This window comes from Serinus canaria, chromosome 1 (assembly GCF_022539315.1).
Source record: "Serinus canaria isolate serCan28SL12 chromosome 1, serCan2020, whole genome shotgun sequence".
NCBI classification, from domain to species: domain Eukaryota; kingdom Metazoa; phylum Chordata; class Aves; order Passeriformes; family Fringillidae; genus Serinus; species Serinus canaria.
Window position 1 is genome coordinate 103941273 of NC_066313.1, and position 20016 is coordinate 103961288.

At 37.0% G+C, this 20016-nt stretch overlaps 1 protein-coding gene across 8 annotated transcripts in view; it reads right to left on the minus strand.

Moving 5' to 3' along the window:
- The window catches only part of DMD (dystrophin), a 971087-nt gene that overhangs the window by 158148 nt on the left and 792923 nt on the right, over positions 1–20016 (minus strand). For all 8 annotated transcript variants that reach the window (XM_050969735.1, XM_050969772.1, XM_050969742.1 and 5 more), the window contains one exon: positions 2631–2777. In XM_050969735.1, the coding sequence (XP_050825692.1) occupies positions 2631–2777 (147 nt within the window). The remainder of the gene's footprint in view (positions 1–2630; positions 2778–20016) is intronic.

The window sequence follows — 20016 nt, forward strand, 5'->3', positions numbered from 1 at the left end:
GGAAAACACCTTGTGCTGATTTAGCTCTAGGTTTTTGATGTGCTCAAAGACAACCATTCAAAAACTACCAACCTTCAAAAGTAAAAGCACTAGAGTATAAATACCATAGCAAAATATCTTAATAGATTCATTTTTGGATGAAAGACAGTTCTTCCTGTATTTTCCAGCTTATTAAAGCTACTATTCTAAATGAAAGCAAACAAAGTTTGATTAAAAAAAAAAATCATCTTTCTTGATGACAGCAGGCTATGTTCTCTCTGGGATGCTTGTAAATTCTTTTACAAGTCAGGAGCTTTGCCCTTTGACCAGCATTACACCAACAAGATCCCTGACTTTGTGAAATGGATATAACTCCCACCAATTTGAGGGGATTCCTGGCTCCCTAAATGTCAGCTGGAAGTAAGCAAGGGTTTGCAAGACACATTCTACCCCAGGATGAGCTCATTACATTACACTGTTTGAAGCACACATGAGAGCTCCTTATAAATTCATAACAAGTAGCTCCTTGGAAAGATTTCATCGCCTTTCATGTTTAAGAAAAATAAAAAAATAAACAGAATATTTTCCTCAAAACTATTATATTAAAGTCAGAAAGCTGCTCAAAGTCCATAGAAGATGGCACAATTTTCAGTCACAGTGACTGAGCTGAGTGCATCAGCTTTGATTAATGAAATGCACTCCACACAACACTTCAAAACCAGCACTGGTTAAGTCTGTAAATGGTTGAGTGCTTTCTATACATTTTTGTACCAGCAATACTCCAGAGTATATTCACTAAAATTGAATACAAACCAGGTAAATTAATGGCAAACATGCCTTACTGCAAAAATACAAATGAAGTTCTGGGAAGATTCTGGAGGAATATTTGATTCTATTCACTAGCAGCACTAGTCTCACTGTAGAACCACCGTGCAATACTGCAAACAACTGACTACAGCTGGCCTTATTCTTATGATTATAAAAGTAATATAATAGTAAATCTTTGTAAGATTTGGCTTAAGATGATACATTTCCTCCTCTAACCTTATGTAAGATCCAGTGTTAATAAAGAAAAAAGTGAGACATGATTACCTCCTTTACAAAATGTTTCAGATGTGATAAATTTTATGTCTTTATGCACTTTTCCTACACATAACCATAACCAATGATGGCTGTATTTCTGTCAAGCAATAGCACAGAACTCTCTGTTTTATGATTTTCCTGAAGTGATATTTTCTAAGAAATGGGGTACATGGATAAGAAATATTTTCCCTATTAGGAACATGGCAAGGTGGGGGGAGAGAGATCTAACCTTTGAGGAGGGAGAAGAGAAGTAAGCTAAGAAAATAAACAAGGGGAGTACAGAATAAAAACAAAAAACAAAGAAAAATCAGGGAAGGAAGATGGGGAAAGACAGAGAAGAGCAGGAACACAGAAAGAATTGTTTTTTGAAAACAAGAATTAAGAGAAGCCTGAGAGAAAAAACAACCAGTGTAAACGAAAGATGCATGAAAATAAACTGAAATTTATAGAAAAAAATAATGAAAAGACTAAAGTTGATATTTTAAGTGACATTAGCATAACAAAGGCAATTAATAAATAAATTTAAAAAAACCCCACAAAACCACCAGAATGAAAAAGTAATATACTGGACAACTGTAAAACCAGAAACAAGCAACAGGAACATACCTTAGAAGGAGAATGGTTTTGCATGAAACAAAACCAATTTTCCTTTCTGCTTTTCCTATTACATGGCCAAAATGTCAGTTTTCTATAAAGGGTATAACATCTAAATGGAGTGCTGGTCATACATAAAGAAGTCTAGCCTTAAGATGGAAAAATACATAATATTCTAAAAAGTGCCACTGGGTGTGAGTGTCCCACAGGTCTTGCATGTAGAACAGTTGGTCCAAAAAATTGTATATTTGTTCCAACTGATCTATTCTATTCCAGTCTATGCTATTTTATTCTCTTTTAAAAAAAATGAGCTCTGCCTTTCAATACATTTCAAATTCTACTCTCTTTTAAGGAGAAAAATTATATTATAGGAACAGATGTATCTTTCCTCTTTCCAAGGGTCACAACTTGGCCTTTAGTATATCATAACCTTTCAAAGTTACTTATGTCTTTTCCCCTCAGGATGTGTTTAAAAATTTACTGGAGTGCTTCCAGCTCTGTATCTTCCAGGTGACATTTAAGTAAATATGAAAAAAGACAGTAAAACATAATATTTCAATTAACTATCTGTTCTATCAGCAATAACATCTCACCCTGACATACTGTCACCAAGTATCTTCAGAGAAGATGAAAAATTTATTTTCCAAATATCTGGATTTGATAAATCAAAGCAATAATTTACAGTGGAAGTGAATTGTTCACAATGTTTCCCAAGCTCTGTGGAAGATAATGTATTATCTTTGAAATGTGTGCAAAACATGAGGCTTGCCCTTTATATTTTTAAGCCATCAACAATATCAGGTTGGGCCTCTGTCTAATGCATTCATGAGTGGTAACAATAAAACATTTTCTTGGGTTTTCTCATCTTTCACTCCTTAGTACGCCTTTGGTGCTATCCCACAGGGAACAAAGCACAGAGAAATATAAATATTTACCTAAATGCAGCATAAAGAAAAAAGTCATGTGAACTATACCTGCAGCACCTTCCACCTTGTGTTTAGGTCCTCCACACAGCTGAGATTGTACTGGGAGAGCTGAAGATCAGGGGGAGTGAAGCGGTGAGCGAGCTCGTTGACGTGATGCACCTTCTCCTTAAGGGGAACAAGTTCTGCTCGATAAACCTGTGTGAATCAAACAGAAATACAAATTCATGTGAGCACTAACTTCACAAACTGTGGGCTCTGCTACCAGCTGATTAGGAATGCAAAGATATTACATGCCAAGCTGAAAGGAAAGAGCATACGGATGGGATTCAGTTCCCTGTCTGTTAATTTAACTTCACATGGACTTTTGGTCTCAAGTGTAAGCCCAGCATTTCAGAATTTGGAACCTTCACAGCCACTTCTGCCCAGTTTAGCCAAATTTCTAACCAGGACACCCACTGGGAGGTGCACTGTCCCCTGCTTCATCCTTCACTTGTGTTTAACATATTCAGTCAGGATGGATGGGAGTAATGAGTACAGTTTAAAACAGGAAAATGGAGGAAGGCAGCTGTTCCCAAATTTGACAAACGGAAAAATGATGAAACTTTTACAGACCATGATTTTACCATGCATGTTGTGTGTGTTACAAATAAAAAGGTTAATAATAGGAAGTCCATTAAAAAAAAAGAAAGAAAAAAAGATAAAAAAATTTGATATGCATCCCAAACTGGCTTACATGACTCATATTTAAAAGAAAAAACAAAATAATGTTTATTTTAGGATAACCTTTAAAACTATGCATAAAAGCAGTTTAGCAACTAATTTCAGTAATGTATGTGAAAAACAGAATCTGCCAGCTACAAACTTCTTCTTTTTAAAATCAACAACCTGATGAGGATGTCACCATGATGTATCTGGGTACATTCAGATAAATTCAGGGCACCATGACTTTATCAAAGAGAGGAATCTCTATGTAGATCTTCCACTGCTGCATATCTATATTTTCTAAGGAGACATTTATGAATTTTTAATGTGATGAAATATGTCAAAATGTAACAATGAGTCATTTCTAAGGGACAAATTCTGTCATTCTCAGGATCATGTTTTATTGCCATGTGATGTCTGCACACAAAGGCAGAATAATTTACTTGCTATATTAGTCTGCTCTACAGCTCCTTTCTCTCAGCATTTTTAATATAAACCACATGTGGTCTGCATCTCATTTTAGTTCATCAAATAAACTGAAATTATTGCCTAGTAATCTTTTCATCAACACATAATGAAAAATAAGGTAAAAAAAAACCTATCCAGTATCTCAGAGAACCTTAAGAGTAAATAATATGAAGACATTCATAGGCATTAGAATGCCATGAAGAGCACTAAAGGTAAACATCATTGAAAAATTGTTTCTCAAACATCTTTTAAAACCAGACTTGACTTCCATCAATTATGTTAAATTACCCTGCAACATAAGGAGATAGACTGACTTAAGTGGTACTCATACAGTGAATGACTCTAATGATCAACCTCTAAAATACACCATCAGAAGGGATGTGTATTTTGTAAAGGCAGTGCAGAGAAATATCCAAATGCCATGATGGGAGAGCAGATGCATACATCAAGTTCATGCCATAAGAGTTGACTTCCCCATTTCACCAGTTTTATATCACTGGAGTAGAAGTGACATTACTGGTGAGAGCAGATTTATGGTGTAGTGCTGAGCAAGGTCTGAAATACAAATAAAGGAAGACAGCTCACCTTTGGCTTTACCCTAGAGAGTTATATATGTGCTTACCCTGAACTTTTTAGTTAGCTAGTGAGTTCAGAGAACAAACAACATGCTGTAAAAGTAGGCATTTGTTGTTGTAGAGTAAAGGCCTCAAAGGCTGAAGAAATATACACACCTCTACCTGAGCACTTCACTTACAAATGGCTGTTTTACTGCTTTTTTTTCTGTGATCTGCTATCATGGCCCAAGGTGCCTGGTCATGACTCTGTGGCTTACATTTGGAATGATCAACTCAGTTCCTCTCATGTTGCTTTGTTTCCAAGATGAGAGAACACTCCTAATCTAGTGTCACCAGTGACCACTTTGCATAAAATATAGATATACATGGGTATATATTTAGATATCTTATAACAGAAAATATATAATGAAGGTAATATAGAATAAAAATTAAATACACACAATATATATATCTAGAATAAAAAACTGACAGAATAAATGTCATCAATAGATGCAAAGATCAGTTCCTAGACTACAATACACTTTAATGCAGTACTTGTACTAAATCTAATAAATTTTCTATTATTTGTATGGGATTAGGATCAGGTTTCTAATTGAAAAACATCACTGCTTAGGCAAAGCACACAGGCCTTATCAGGCACTTGTTTGTAAACATATATTAAAGTATCTGGCTGATTTTAGACCAATTATTTGCATCTGCATTTTGGACTTTAAAGTACTGATCTCACTTGAACACTATTATTAATTATTAGGTGAATCACACAGCCATTATACTTAAATTAAAATGAAATAGAAAATATTTCATAATCAGTCAGCAGGTTTTTTGATGTAAGTTATGTTACAGACCAAAAAGGCTATGGTACAGAAGCAACCCGCACTGAAAGCAATGAAATAGACATGGAAGTAAAGAAGAAAATTCACCTTCAGCCTTCTCTTCAATCCATGTCCTAATTAATTTTTTTGTGCTGCAAGGATAATGATTTTTGCAATGTGATGATAATATTCCAATGCACAAAATACACAGCTTTTGCCTTTAAATTCAATATTCTGTATTCTATTATTCCTAAGCCTGACTTTTTGCTAGTGTTTTTATTAGCTGGCCAAATCCAAACACGACAAACAGCAAGAACAAAAAAAGGAATGCTAGTCAATGAACAGCTATCTAACTAATGCAAATAAGCTTACAATTAGAAAACTGTAGACAGAAAAGAGAAAAATGACCACAGAAAGATTTGGAATATGACTTTGTATTATTAAGAAATCATCAACTGTAAGCCTTCTTTAAACAATAGTGTATCACAGACATCCAGGCCATCAGTCAGCCTGCATGATTCTACAGCAAAGCATCTGTAGAAGCAGAAATTTAGAATTTTTACTGGAAATGTGTTACAGAAATATTTATATTTCTAATAGTAATTTTGTATAATACAAGACTGGTTGATTTTTTCTATTTTTTTTTCCTTCTGCATAAAGAGCACTAAACATATAACAGGTTTATATTGAAAGAAAAATTAAACAATTATATTGCTGGTAATTTAAAAACCAAAACACATGGTGAGTAGTAGTGTATTACAATCACAAGGAGATGTACCCATTAAATTGCTCAGAGTGCAAATGAGTTCACAGTATGAACAGCGATAGGACAACCAGCCCCAAATTATCTTCATTATAACTGTCCTTATGCAAGACAGAATTTCAATGGTTTGTGATACTGTAGGTGGTAGATTGAATTTTAAATGATCCGTACAGTCTTGTTAGAAAATAGTTCAAAATGCCTTGGAAAATGAGCAAGGACTCTAGAAGAGTTTTGGTATTTGTCTGGTTAGGATGCCTGAGGAGGTACACAAAGATGAATACTGAAACTCTGGGGAGCACACAGTGGCCATAACCAGTCAGATGAAAAGCTCATCTGGCCCAGTCCCTTGTCTGATATTGGCCAACACAATTCCTTAAGGAAGAAAGCAAGGTAAAACATCAGCTTCCCTGTCCCTTGCACTCTTCCAGCTCAGCAACTTGAATCTCAGAGATTATGGAGCCACAAGCTGTGTTTTTATGTTAAACAGATCTTGATGGAGTCTTTTCCAAGGAATTCCATACTTGATTTTTGGACTAACATAGGGTTTTATGATAAAAAATATCCTCTGGTAAATGTAACATTTAGGTTAAAGTTTTGGGGACACACACTTGTGTCCTAAATCTTAGCTGATAAGAGACAGAGATCAACCATTCCCAGTGGACTTTGTGCTGTGTCAGGATGTACAAGATGTACATCATATTTTTTCCTTCCTTTTGCTTAAGATGCAAATATGGAGATATATTTGATTAAATGTGGGTATCTATAAGGTATGTACATCTGAGTTGCCTTTATATTTACATGGTTTCTTTATATCTACAGCTAATCAAACCCATCTTCTTGAGTTGAATATAATGTAAGGTTTTACTATAGGATGGCAAGAATCACATTCTGAATTGCAACAACAGAAATGAGCAGATTTTAATTGACTATCTAGGGAGCCTAGGCAAGTAACTCACATACAGACAGCTATCTGAAAAAAAAGGCAAAAAATCAGACAAATCCCACTCCAAGACCACTCATTCTGTCCTTGGATACCTTTTACCTAGTTTGTTATAATTGTTTTTAGATGGGGGATCCCTAACACTTCCTACAATATACATGTTGTAGATACAACAGGGAATTACACTGTGGCATCATGATATTTTCTGGTTTTTCAGTAATCTTGAGTAATTTTTCACATTTCATTTGGGTTTCTGAACAGTCCTGAGTATTGATATGAAGTTTTTAGAGACTTCTCTTATGATTCTAAGACCTCTTTCCTGGGTGCTAAAGGAATGTTTGAAAGGCCTGAAGAGATCCTTACTGTGCACAGAAAGTTGGGATAATTTTTTCTACCTTTTGCTTGAGATTTATCAGCATTTGATTTTTAACTGCTGGCAGTCAGTTGTGTGAAGGCTTTCCATAGCTGTTCGCAGTCTGTTGTCACCTTAAGTACTTTGAATAAGTTTATATCATCAAGATATGCCTCTGTATTAATAATTTTTTTTCCAGTTCATTTATGTCTGTGCTGGACAGCACAGACCTTCTGGAGCACATCATCTTCCTCTTTTGGAAAACCGATCTGTGCTTTTTGTTTCCCAATATTTGGCTATTTATCCACCAGAAGACCTTTTATGTTCTCTCAGTGGAACTTAGTTTCTTTGCTGGAAAACATCCTTAAAACCCCTGGGGAATGGCAAATGACCTATAGCCCCTTGAACATTATGCCCATGTCTCCTTAAAGGCACAGCTGGAGACGAAAGGCCCACCTACTTTGACAAAACTGTTATCTCTTCTACACAATATCCTTTCCCAGATTTCTCTGTCTGTAGGTCCACAGGCCTGACTACATGCACTATTCGAAAATTATCACCATGTGTGTCCCTCTTCAATGCTCATTAAAACCTCCTGATTTTAAATAAGAAAATGCTGTTAATAGATACAGCTGTTTTACACTTCCATTAGACCGCTTGACCAAACAGCCGTCTCTTTCTGGTGATTTAATGATCTTAATCAAGACAATTTGTTCTTTGTATTTTGGCTTCAAATAGCTTTCTTTATTATTTTTTTTAGCCACCCCATCTTTCCAGGTGGTTCTGAATCCATTTGGATGGTATGGACTGGTTCTCAGGATGCAGTGCCTCTGTGCTGCCTTCACACACTTTGTCCTTTTGGTTCCTTTTCCGCAGGCTTCCTCATTTGTGTGCAGCTTTCTTTCTGAAAACTGAACACTGCTGTAGTGGATTTTTTGGGATATTTTTGTCCCTGCAGAGTTGCTGACCTTTAGTTCATAATGATCCCTATTATGATAGCAATGTTTTGAACTTGCAGGGCTCAGCACCGAGCCAAATCTTTTCCCTACTGGTTATTCTCTTGTATTTTCTTATGTATTTTCTATTTAGTGCTGGAACTGCAATTCCAAAAGGATTTTAGGCTAGTTTTTGTAATTACAGATCTGTTTCTAAGGTATTTTAGAAGATGCAGGATAAGCCTCCCAAAATTATTTGCAAGTCACTTTCTGCATATTTTTCATTAAATTTGTTTGTGCTTTGGGTATCCTATTCCAAAGTAGTAAAAACCACCAGGTAGCCCTCACCTCTTTCCAGAGAATACCAACTCCATTTATGAAAATGTAATGCTTAGAGGTTTTCTTTCAGATGTCTTTTCTTCCACATTTCACATGCCATGTGGCTGGTTTTATCCTATCTTTTATTTAAGGAACCCTAACACAGACTGATTTTGCTTTGGAAGGCTGCCCAATGTTCAGAAGAGAGAGAAAAATATCTGCTTCTTTTTATTTAAAGAGTCACCAAAGGGGGGGAGGGTTTTTTCAATGCCATGTAAAAGTATGCTTTCTCTTTTAGGATTCATAATTGGTTCCATAAAAACTGAAAGAAAATTCACTAATCATTCAAGCAGAAGAGTAAAACAAAGGAAAAAAGCTCATTTTAATAACAGTATTATGTATTTATACTAATTGCACATACTTCTATATATGTATATAACATATTTATATATACTTGTATATAAAAATACATATATAAAAGATATAATATGTATTTATAATATATATAATCGATATTAAATGTTTTTTTAGCTTCATGGAGTTTTTGTTGCTGAATTCATCCGAAAGTTCAGAAAGGAGCACTGACTCTACAATGCCCATTTTCTATTTCTTGACCCCTTCTCCCTCAAGCACATGCTCAACTGCTGGCTGACAAGCCAAACACAGAGTTCAGGAGTCCAATCAAAATTCAATCAAGTGCCTGTAACTTCCAGCTTACTGATCTTAATGGAATAGGGTGACTAATGCTCATTAAGCTATTTGGAAAATACACCCTGAAAAGGAAGTATATTCCCAGAACATCAAGTATTCCTTGCACAGAGAAAGACTAAAATGAGGACTGTTTTTTCTCTATTGTCCGCTATCAAAAAATGCCAATGAAACATTAAAAATGCTCTTTCATAGTTACTGTCTGTATTCCTGCTGATCCAAACACCTACCATGTATGTTTAGATGTAGTCCACAACAGTGCCTTGGCAGAACAAGTAGCATTTATGCAGTTTTATTGAGTATGAAATCATAGCATTTGCCACACTGACAAAGGAAAATAACAACATGCACATACAGTAATATATCCTTAGGCACACCTCAGTAGTACTGAGATTGAGTTTAGCTATATTTGTCTTAAAAATGGTATTTAATAGACATACAATATTTCACAATTATTTATTTGCAACTGGCATGCAATTGTTCAATAAGAAATGTAAAACAAGCCATTAAGCTTTACAATTATGATTCAAAATAGTCAATATTCCTATTACTTCCTATTTAACTGCAACATTTCTGGTGTGAAAACCAGCTAGGGGCAGACCCATTTTGGGTGTTATTCTGTCCTTTGTGTTCCTTAACAACACTTGGACTTGTAAACAGGTTTCAAAAAAACCTATGTGAGACCATATATGGACAATTAGTCCAGTATTATTGTGTAATATTTTTTTCCAGCTATATTGTCCTGAGTCACCCTGAACACACTAGTAAAAATCAAGACCCATTAGTATTTCCCATACTGATGGGCAGAGGGACTGTGAATTTCATGGTGCATATACTGCAGTTCCCTTCTCTTGTTGCAAACAGGAGTTAAAAGGGACTTTAAAGTTCATTTCACCAATGCATCAAATGATTTAAATGTTCAGTGCCAGCTTCTGGAAATGAGTCTCTATCTATTTGGTTATGGATGGAACTGGCAGGATGCCTGTATAAGATGTTAAAGGCAATTTGGCATCATCTCTAGATTTTTATTTCCCAGATTTTATGGACTGGCAATTATAGCAACACCAGCCTTTGATTTGAACACTATGTTTATGCTTAGAGCACAACATTAGAAATTAAAATTGATCCTGAAGTTAGTTTCCCCCAGAGACAGTAAATGCAAGACCTCAGTAGATAGTATCCTCTTTCACAAATGTTCATTTTTACAAGCCTAAATGTGAGGAATTTAAAACAGTTTTCTTAGCTTTTTATAAAGGAAGGAAAAAAAATCAAATAATTTGAAACTCATTTTTAGTTTTCCTGCAATGGTATTTACTATTTAGGCAGTTCATATCTTGTCTTTATACAGGAATAAACATTGTAGCAAATATATTTAGGAATTAAACGTTTTGCACTTTTTAATCAACTTTTTAAGATCGTGCAAGCTTGGACATGTACAAAAACTGAAGGCAAGAACACAAATTTCTTACTGTTATTAGTGTTTAAATGCATAATGATTTCTAAATAATTTAGTATGTCTACTGAAAATCATTGCAAAGGCATGCACTAAAAAATATTTTTGTTCTCACAAAACTCTCAACTGTCCTCAGAGATTGGCTGAAGCTGGAAGCAACTCTTGAGATCATCTAGCTCAGCTCCTGTGCTCAGAGCAGGGCCAGTTGCCCAGAACCATGTCCAGTCAGGTTTTAAATATCTCCAGTGATCAAGACTCCACAAGTTCTCTGGGCAACCTGTGCCAGTGTTTGAACAGCCACAGGTGTCTCTTCTCATATTCAGGTGGAGCTTGATGGGTTTTAGTTTGTGGCCATTGTCTCTTCTGTCAGTGGGCAGTACTAAGAAGGGTCCAGCTTTCTCTTCATTCCCTCTCATCAGGAATTTATACACATTGATAAAATACTGAGCTGCTTTGAGTTTTCAGGCTGAGCTGTCGCAGTTCTCTAAGCTTCTCCTGACAGGAAAGTGCTTCAGTCCCGTGACCTTATCTGTGCTCCTGCACTGGACCTGTTCCAGTGAATTCCATACCTTTCTCACACCCTGGAGCCCAAAACTGGACACAGCCCTTCAGGTGGACCAAGGCTGAGCAGAGAGGGAGCTGATGGCAATGTTCTGCCTAATGCACCCCAGGGTGCTCTCAGCCTTCTTTGCCACGAGGGTCTGTGTGAGAGGCTTAAAGATCACAATTTGGTTAAAGGCTCTTAAGATCACTGAAGGACTTTGCCACTGTAGCAAACCATGCAAAGGAGCAACTGCTCATCTGTGACCACCAAAGCCCACCCCATCTCAAATATGCCTTCTGGATTCTGAAATTTGGACTGTGAGTAACCCACCTGACAGGAACTTGTGATAATATAAAGGTGGTACTAATGTCATCTCAGGTCTAAGGAAAGGTAAATGAAGCTGGGAGAAGGATGTTTTACTGCAAGGAGTCTGTGGGAAGGCCAGCTCAGCAACTGTGCTGGTAGCTGGCTGTGGCTGGGTCTGGTGGGGGAGAACCATAGCCTGCTGACTGAAGACAGGAGACCACTGACTTAAACAAAGAGAAAGAACAAGCATGGGACTAATTAGCATTGGAAGTGAGGGAATCATTTAACCAACTGAATGAGAGCACTGTGTAGCCAATGAGCATTAGTTCCTTTTTTTTTTTTTTTTGCTAAAGTGTATAAATGGTGAAAAGTTTTGAGTAACCTTGGAACTCCCATCCCTGAGAAGGTCAGGGTGAAGAGGATCAATGGGATACTGCTGGATCCATGGGTGGTGACTATCATTCCATCTGATCTCTTTCTCTCTCTCAGTGTCTTTCTCCCCTCCCTCTTCCCCCCTCAATCCTTTTCTATTTCTCTCTATCTCTCTACCTCACATTTTACTGTTAAAAAAATTCCATACTATTGACTTCAGCATAGGGTCTTGTTGGCACCTTAATTCAGGCAGAGGCATCTCCCCAGTAATTGTAATAACTGGATTTTAAGAGTGTGTTCCTGTCAGCTGTTTGTCTACCAGTACCTCAAGGCTCTTCTCTTCAGAGCAGCTTTCTGGCCAATTGGTCTTGAGTGTGGATTGTTACCTGGGGTTCTTCCTCCCAGGACACAGGACTGGGCATTCTCCTTGTTGAGCTTCACGAGATCCCTCAGTGTAATTCTCCATGCTGTCAGGGTCTGTGTGAATGACAGCCCAGCCATCTGGTGTAATGGCTGTTCCTCCCCCTTTTGTATGAAGTGGGTAATTACTGAAGGTGAGGTCTCTCCCAGGGACCAGTTCATTAATGCAGATTGTAAATTATACTGATTCAGGATCAACCACTATGATATATCACATATGACTTGCCTCCAATTCAACTTTCTAGTCCTCCAAATGCCTGGACATGGTTTAAAAGATTAGCTGTTCCATCACATTCCCAGAGATCTGGGTGAGACACAATAACCTGTAAGTCCTGCTTGAAGGTGACAGTGACATTTGCTCTCTTCCAGGATGCAAGAATTTTTCCCAGTCGCTGTGATTCTTGAAGACAATTGATAATGGCCTTCCAACAACACCTCCCAACTCATTCTGCACTCATACCTGCATCCCATTGGGACTCAGGTGTGACCAGAATTGTGAGCATGATCATGCCCTTACATGTTCCACCATGGGTATTTCCCACACTTAGTGTGGAGCAGATTTCAAGAAAAGGCCAACTGTGCCTATAGAGAAAGTCTGTTTGCCTGCTCTGTGAGCAGCACTTACACAAGGCTGTGGCCTCATGCCAGCCTGGCATTTTCCTGAAGAATTCCCTCAAATAGAAGAGTCTCCTGCTAGCACTGGCTTATGTTAAACCTCAATTCACACGACCAGTGAAAGACACAGAAAAGAACATCTGGCACCGTGAAGAAAATATGAGATGACTTAGGGAGAAAAGTTCTCCTGTGTCAGATGAATTTCTGCTGTGGGAAGGTTTTACACAAGCAGCAGCTGCAGCTAAATCAGAGCAGGATCCATGTGCACAGTAAGGTGAGTGGCTGCCCTACACCTGCCACAGCAGGCTCCCAGCACTGAGGATCCTCCCCCTCAGCTCACTTGGTGTCCAAGTGGAGAAGTATTCATGGGCCAGAGCAATTTTCCTTTTATATTTAAAACCACACAACGTTGAACTGTCCCAGGACAGTTTAACAGTGTCCATCTTTTTCGTTCAAAATGATTTAGTTTCTTCTTTGAGGGGTTCGGTGTAGTCTGATTCAAATTTCATTGAAACCTGGGTTTGTCAGCCTCCAGCTCAATGTGCTACACTTAGCTTGCTTTTAAACTCACCCTGTATTTTTATTTGATTGTAGTGCTCCTGGGGACAGGCGGTGTTGAGACAAAATGGATTTCAGCTGATTTAATTTTCCATCCTATATATTTTTATAAACTCAGAAATGACCAAGCAAGAGTGCACTACAGTAGAATATAAATCCTCTTCTGGGATAAAAATAGTTCAAACAAAAAACATCAAGGGAGGAAGAAAATCAAATTCCCTTTAAGTTTTCTCCCATTTTGAATTCTGTATTTCTAAACCAGTCAAACATTACATTTTTCAAAAGTTATTTTCTGTTATTTGGAAGACTAACTCAGTATTTCTTTCAAAATAAGGTTATTAAAATTTGAATAGATGAAGTGAAAAATGAACTAATGCCAGGTATTAATTTTCTTCTTTTCTGAACTCTCAAGGGGAAAAGCTATAATTTGTAGCAATGTTATATCTAGTAGAAAATTTTTATTTATTAGGATGTCTAATTTAATGAACAGAAGCACACTAATAAATACATGCACTTATCCTGAAACACAGATCACTAGGTTACTATAATTTTTGATCTATTTATTTATTTATTATAAATCAACAGTTGATATACAGTTTTATGATTCCTGAACAAATACAAGCTGTGTTACTGCTTTGCCATTTATTCTGAAATTGTGTTCTCCTCCATGGAGGGGAAAAGTAAATAAGTAAATTTAGATTGTAATTCACTCTACAAGAACAACTCTAACCATGTCATGGCAGAGCCCATGACTGCTGAGGTGTTATAAACAGCTCCACACCAATTTTTCCATATAATCAAAGTCAATTACTCAGTTACTTTGCAACCAAGAAGAGATGAAGTACCTTAGAATTGTAAATAACTAGCAGGATTTCAAAGTGTGATCTGAAAGTCTAACAATGATTACACCGAGGTCACAAGAAACATAAAAGAAATTTTGCAAAGCAGAGGTTCCCTTTAGCATAGTTTCAGTCAGGACTATTAAAGCTAAAAGCACTTGCAAAGTATATATGCTTAGGTTGTAGACTCAGTGAAATTGTTTTTAAATAATTGATAACAGAGTATCTATTGTTATTGGTTAATTTGTACACAATATGTATGTTAGATATACAAACAGAAAAGGCTGGATAATAACCTGTGTTCCCAACTAAAAGCTCTTTCAGGTTGTGAATCCTTGTCCTCAGAAAAGAGTTGTTACAAAGCAAATCCCAATTGTTCTGTGAAGCAGCAAGGCATTTTAAAGGCAAATGCACTATTTCACTGCCTCTCCCAGTTTTGGCCAGCACAGAGTTGGTTTTCTCACTGTAGTCATGAGAGAGAGCAGGGAAAAGCTGGGCAGAGGCTGGGCTGGGGGTCGTGCCCAGGATGGAGCTGCTGGTCTCATGGATGAGCCTAGGTTGTATTCCATACTCCAGAGCTTCCACATCATTGCTGAGAGGTGGTTTTCTGGAATAAACCTGGGGTGTTGGCTGGAGTCAGGGAAAAAGGGCACCATGGAGGGTCCAGGGCTATTTCTGCCTTTTATCTCAGTGGCCACCCAAGGCCTTGGCCAGTGAATATCCCTTTTTGTATGTAAATCACACAGTCTTTTGTATACTTCTGCTATTAATGTTGTTGCTGTTCCTGTTAGTTTTTCTTATTTCATAGCTGCTTTTCAAGAAAATTCTCCTTAATTCAGATTCTCTGTTTTTGTCTCCCTCTCATGGAGAAGAGAGTTGGGGGGGAGGGAACACTTTCAGTGGGGTTTATTTTCCAACTGGGTTTTAAAACCAGTGCACTGACAAAAAAAAAAAAAAAAAAAAAAAAAAAGAAAAAAAAAAAAAGAAAAGGAAAGCAGTTTAAACCAGAAAGACACCTCAAGCTTCCAGGTATCAGCAGGTGGATGCTGTAGCTCAGGAGGAAAAATATGGATGCATATAAAAGCTTAGTTTAGAGAGTACAAAACGCAGATTGTTTTCTGACACTTGACCAACATTAAACAATTCAGACAACAACTTCAGAAATTCGTATTTTTTTCCAAAAAAAGCTACTAGAGATCTTAAAAGAAATTTTTGCTTTCTTCTCTCATATCTTTAAGTTTACCCTGTAGGTATTTCATAATGTTTAGCCCCATAAAGTTGTTAATTAAAGTTGACTATCTCTAGCGAGGGGGATAAAGTTTTTTATAGAGCTTAAGGTCAAAAGAAGTTATTACAGTCCAGTCAGTCTCAATATCCAGAAGAATGCAAGTCAGATGGACCTGCAGCTTTGTTGGAAGCTCTGTGTTCCAGCTCTTGAATTAAGATTGAAATTCCCTTTTCCACTTTTTCATCACCACTGTACAATGTGTGTGGAGTGGGCATGGGTGAAACACCAGGTCAACACAGAACCACAGAATGGCTTGGGTCACAAGGGACCTTTAAGATCATCTATTTCCAACCCTTCTGCCATGGACTGGGCACCTTTCACTAGAGCAGGTTGCTCAGAGCTCCATCCAGCCTGGCCTTCAACACTTCCAGGCATGGGGCATCCTCATTTTATTCAGGCAAATTGTTCCAATGTCTCACCATCTTCAAAGTAAAGAATTTCTTTGTAATATCTAATCTAAACCTCTTTAAGTTTGAAGCCATTATCCTTTGTCCCATCACTACATGCTCTTGTAAATAGTCTCTCTCCATCTTTCCATCTTTACTGGAAGGCCACAATTAGGTCATCCTGAAGCTTTCTCTTTTCCAGGCTGCACAATCCCAAGTCACTCAGCTTTCTTCTGTACTAAGGGTGCTGATTGGAGGGATGCTCCATCCCTTTATTCATCTTGGTGGCCTCTGGACTTGCTTCAACATCTCCAAGTCCTTCCTGTGCTGGGAGCCCAGAACTGGACACAGCCCTGTAGGTGGGGTCTGACCAGAGCAGAGCAGAGGGGCAGAATTCCCACCCTCACTTGCTCCCTACAGGGATATGTTGCAGCTCAGGATATGTTTGGCCTTCTGGGCTGTGAGTGCTCATGTCCAGCCTCTCACCCACCAGCAACCCCAAATCCTTCTCAGCAGGGCTGCTCTCAATGGGTTCATCCCCCAGCCTGGATGGGTATCAGGGGTTGCCCTGACCTAGGTACAGCACCTTGCACTTGTTAAATCATAGGAGATTCCCATGGGCCTGCTTGAGGTGTAAATTCCTAGACTTCTTACATTTAATCAGAACATCTTTAAACAGTGCCAGAGAAGGAATTCAGTTCTAACATAGAATTTAGAAACTGCAGGTGACAGTGATGTACTTTTTAAGCTAATATAGGAAGAAAGAATATTGAAATGAAATGCTGGAAAGGAGACACTTAAATAAAAGTTAAAAAATTAAACACATCTCGTCTCGGGTTTCTAAAACAGCACCAGACACAGGCTGAGCAGCTGTCATGAGCAGTGGCCACCGCATTTCCAAGCATTCAGGCTGAAATCCTTTTGGGGTGGCTGCCCTGCCATGTCTTTAGGGGGAGAAGGCTGTGGCTCTGGAAAATGGGCAACAGCAGCTTCTGCTGTGACTGATGAAAACTATCATTCTTAATCCAGTGAACAATTGAACCTAACTAAAATAAAACAATTTTCAGGTAAAATTTAGAGAGAATAAGAATAATTTGAGTAGCATTGCTGTCTGGACAAATTAGTTTCAGTAATTCCCTTGCCCTATTTGTAAACTGAGGGTAATATTTCTATTGCAGTCTCAGAAAGAAGATGAGAAAATTAACTCATACTATCTGGAACATGAGCAGCACTATAAAAGTGCTAAGTAGCAATTATAAAGTTTTATTATCAGTTAACCTTTGCCACAAAAATGAAATAAAACTCTATTAGGCCTTAAATTTATAAAGATGAAAATGAGAAATGTGTAACTCACCGGGTCCCTGATAAACATTCCAGGCAATCTAACATTCATTGCACTCCCTACATCAAACAGTCCCTAGACAATTACTGGGTACCAGCACAGGAGCTTGATAAATTGATTTTACTTTGCTCATTGATTTTCCCATGTCATAGAAACAATAACATTACAGAATCTACACACTTGATTGTTCCCAAGAATTCATTTTGTCAATGTTTTAAGAAAAGATTTCATTAGAAACACAGTACTGACAGAATTTTCATGGAAAAAAATTGCCTCATCACAGAAATAAACAACATTAAAATTAATTTCTGGTACTCTTCCCTTTTCCCTCCTCTCCCTTCTCAGTGAATGTCCGTGTGTCTGGTTATATAACAATTTCTGGTATGTCCTTTTTCCTTGCATAGGAGTGTTTCAGTAGCAGACTATATATAGGAGATCAGAGTTATGTTATAAATACTCCTTGGATATAATTTTGCCCCCTTTAGCCACACAGCTCCCTGTGCCACACTCAGGAAAGCCTGAATAAAATGGTCCCATAGTAAGAAATGTGTTGCTCGCATTGAACTTTTTTTCCCTCTTGGCTAAATATTTACATTTCCAGGTCATAAGAAAAAGAAGGCTTTTGAACAGAACCAAAACAGTTCAAGAGCATCTTTGATTTAATGTCATGTCTTGGAATGTTAATACTTCACCACCAGACTAATATCTATGCATACTGCATTTATATGGCAAACTTGAAACAAAAAGCGATGCTAAATGTCAGAGTCCCTGCTATAACCATGCCATTTAGCTACTTAAAAATTAATGTTTAATTCTCCTTCTAAAAGCTCAAGTCTCATTCTTCCCTCTGATAAACTGATAAAGAAAAATCTCTTAAAAATGTTCTGGTCTGACCTCGATTCTGAACTTCAGAGGCATAAAACGGCAGACAAGTCTTTATACACGCATTAGTCAGTTCTCTCAGCAGGGTATCAGAAACCAAGATCAGAGATTGCCAATACTTAAAAAGTCAAAATCTGCCTGCAGATGTGCATGCTGAACTCCCACTGAAATCAGCAGGGTGAATTCATTCGTACAAGGAAAAATTTGGCTCTAAATGAAATATGTTGATCTAATAATAGCATCTTCTACCAAACTGGGTTGGAGGTAGAAAAGATTTCCCACCTTGACTGGTCAGCCTTTTTAGCTAAAGAATTTTCCTGCAGTATTTTTTAGCCCAAACATATTTAATCAAAGAGAAAATAGTTAATATGCTCTACTAATAATTGTGTTACTACAGTTAACACAAATCTGATAGAAATTGGGTTAAATTGGTACAGTTCTTTTCCATGTGCTTGCTCTTTGTAAAGTGGTCTACACGTAGCTGCTCCTTACACTAGCTGTGATTCCTCAGGAAGTCAATTAAAGAATACTCATTTTTGTTTCTTTGTTAGCAGAGCAATGCTGCTTTTTCTGTATCACAATTATGCTACTGTTTCCCAGTAAGTAGAATGGTGAAGAGCAGCTGTAATTTTAAAAGACGAGGATTTCACTTCTCTGCCTGCTCATCATCATTCTTATTATTCCTATGTAAAACAAGATTTTGCATTTTCCTTAAAACAGGTAGCTTGATATAGACAAAAAAACCTATGTAATCTAGTCTCTGTAAAAACTATAGATACAGTGGTAGCATCTAAACTTGAGATAAGAAATATATAACTTCTTGCAAAAGAAGTCAGCAGAGACAATGATTGTTTCTTCAGGTGTTTAAAATGGATTTAGATTTAGGCTTTTGCCATAAAGAACTCCCCAATCTTATCTGACTGATTACATAGAAAGTACATAAAGCAGATTATACTTTTAAATTGAATTTGTATCAGTAAAACTACCTGATTATTATATACTAAACAACCACTTTTGAACATATTCCTTTTTGTCTAAGAAAATAAATCGATTCATAAATTGTTTAAATGAGATTCAGAGACCACAGGACACAACTGAGTAACTTTCAAGATAAGAAACCACCAGAGCTAAAATCTGGTACAATTACATGACAAAACAGTTCATGGTTTTTAACTCAATTTCATATTTAAGAAAAACCTTAGCAAATTAGACTTGCCCTCAACAGTGACAACCAAACAACCCTACTAAATTGTCTCTTGTATAAAAATACATTTAAAAAAATGGGAAAAACAACATACCAGGCTGTCACCAATTCAGTAATGTGGTTAGCTGAAGTGTCTTTGAAGTATAAAAACATCTTAAAAGTTGACCCATTAACAAATTGAACAGACATCAAGTATTTCTTTCATTATAGCAAACTCCACAAAGTTTTAAATTCACAGGAATATTATATATCACAAGGACATTTGTAGGATGTCAAAGTGTTCCAGTGAATTTCAGTATGGTTTTGGTTTATTTTAAAATAGATTTCATTATGCTCTTATGTACTCTAATGTTGTTTTAGTTTATATTAGCAGTAAAACAGTTGATGAAGAGTTGATATTTTGTAAATTCTGGTTTTATTGACCATATTTATTTTTAAAACCTAAAGGTCCTCTAATATGCCATGAGATAATCTCCTATTTTTATGGCACCTTAGAACAATCTCTGAATTACAAATATTTTACTAATACCAAATCTGTTCAGAGAGATCATCTCTAACTTTCTTAGGAACTGATTTTGAGGTTTTGGAAAGCTGGAAAATTCATTAGTAGGAAATGGTTATTCTGTATATATTAGTTTTAAAATTCCCTGAG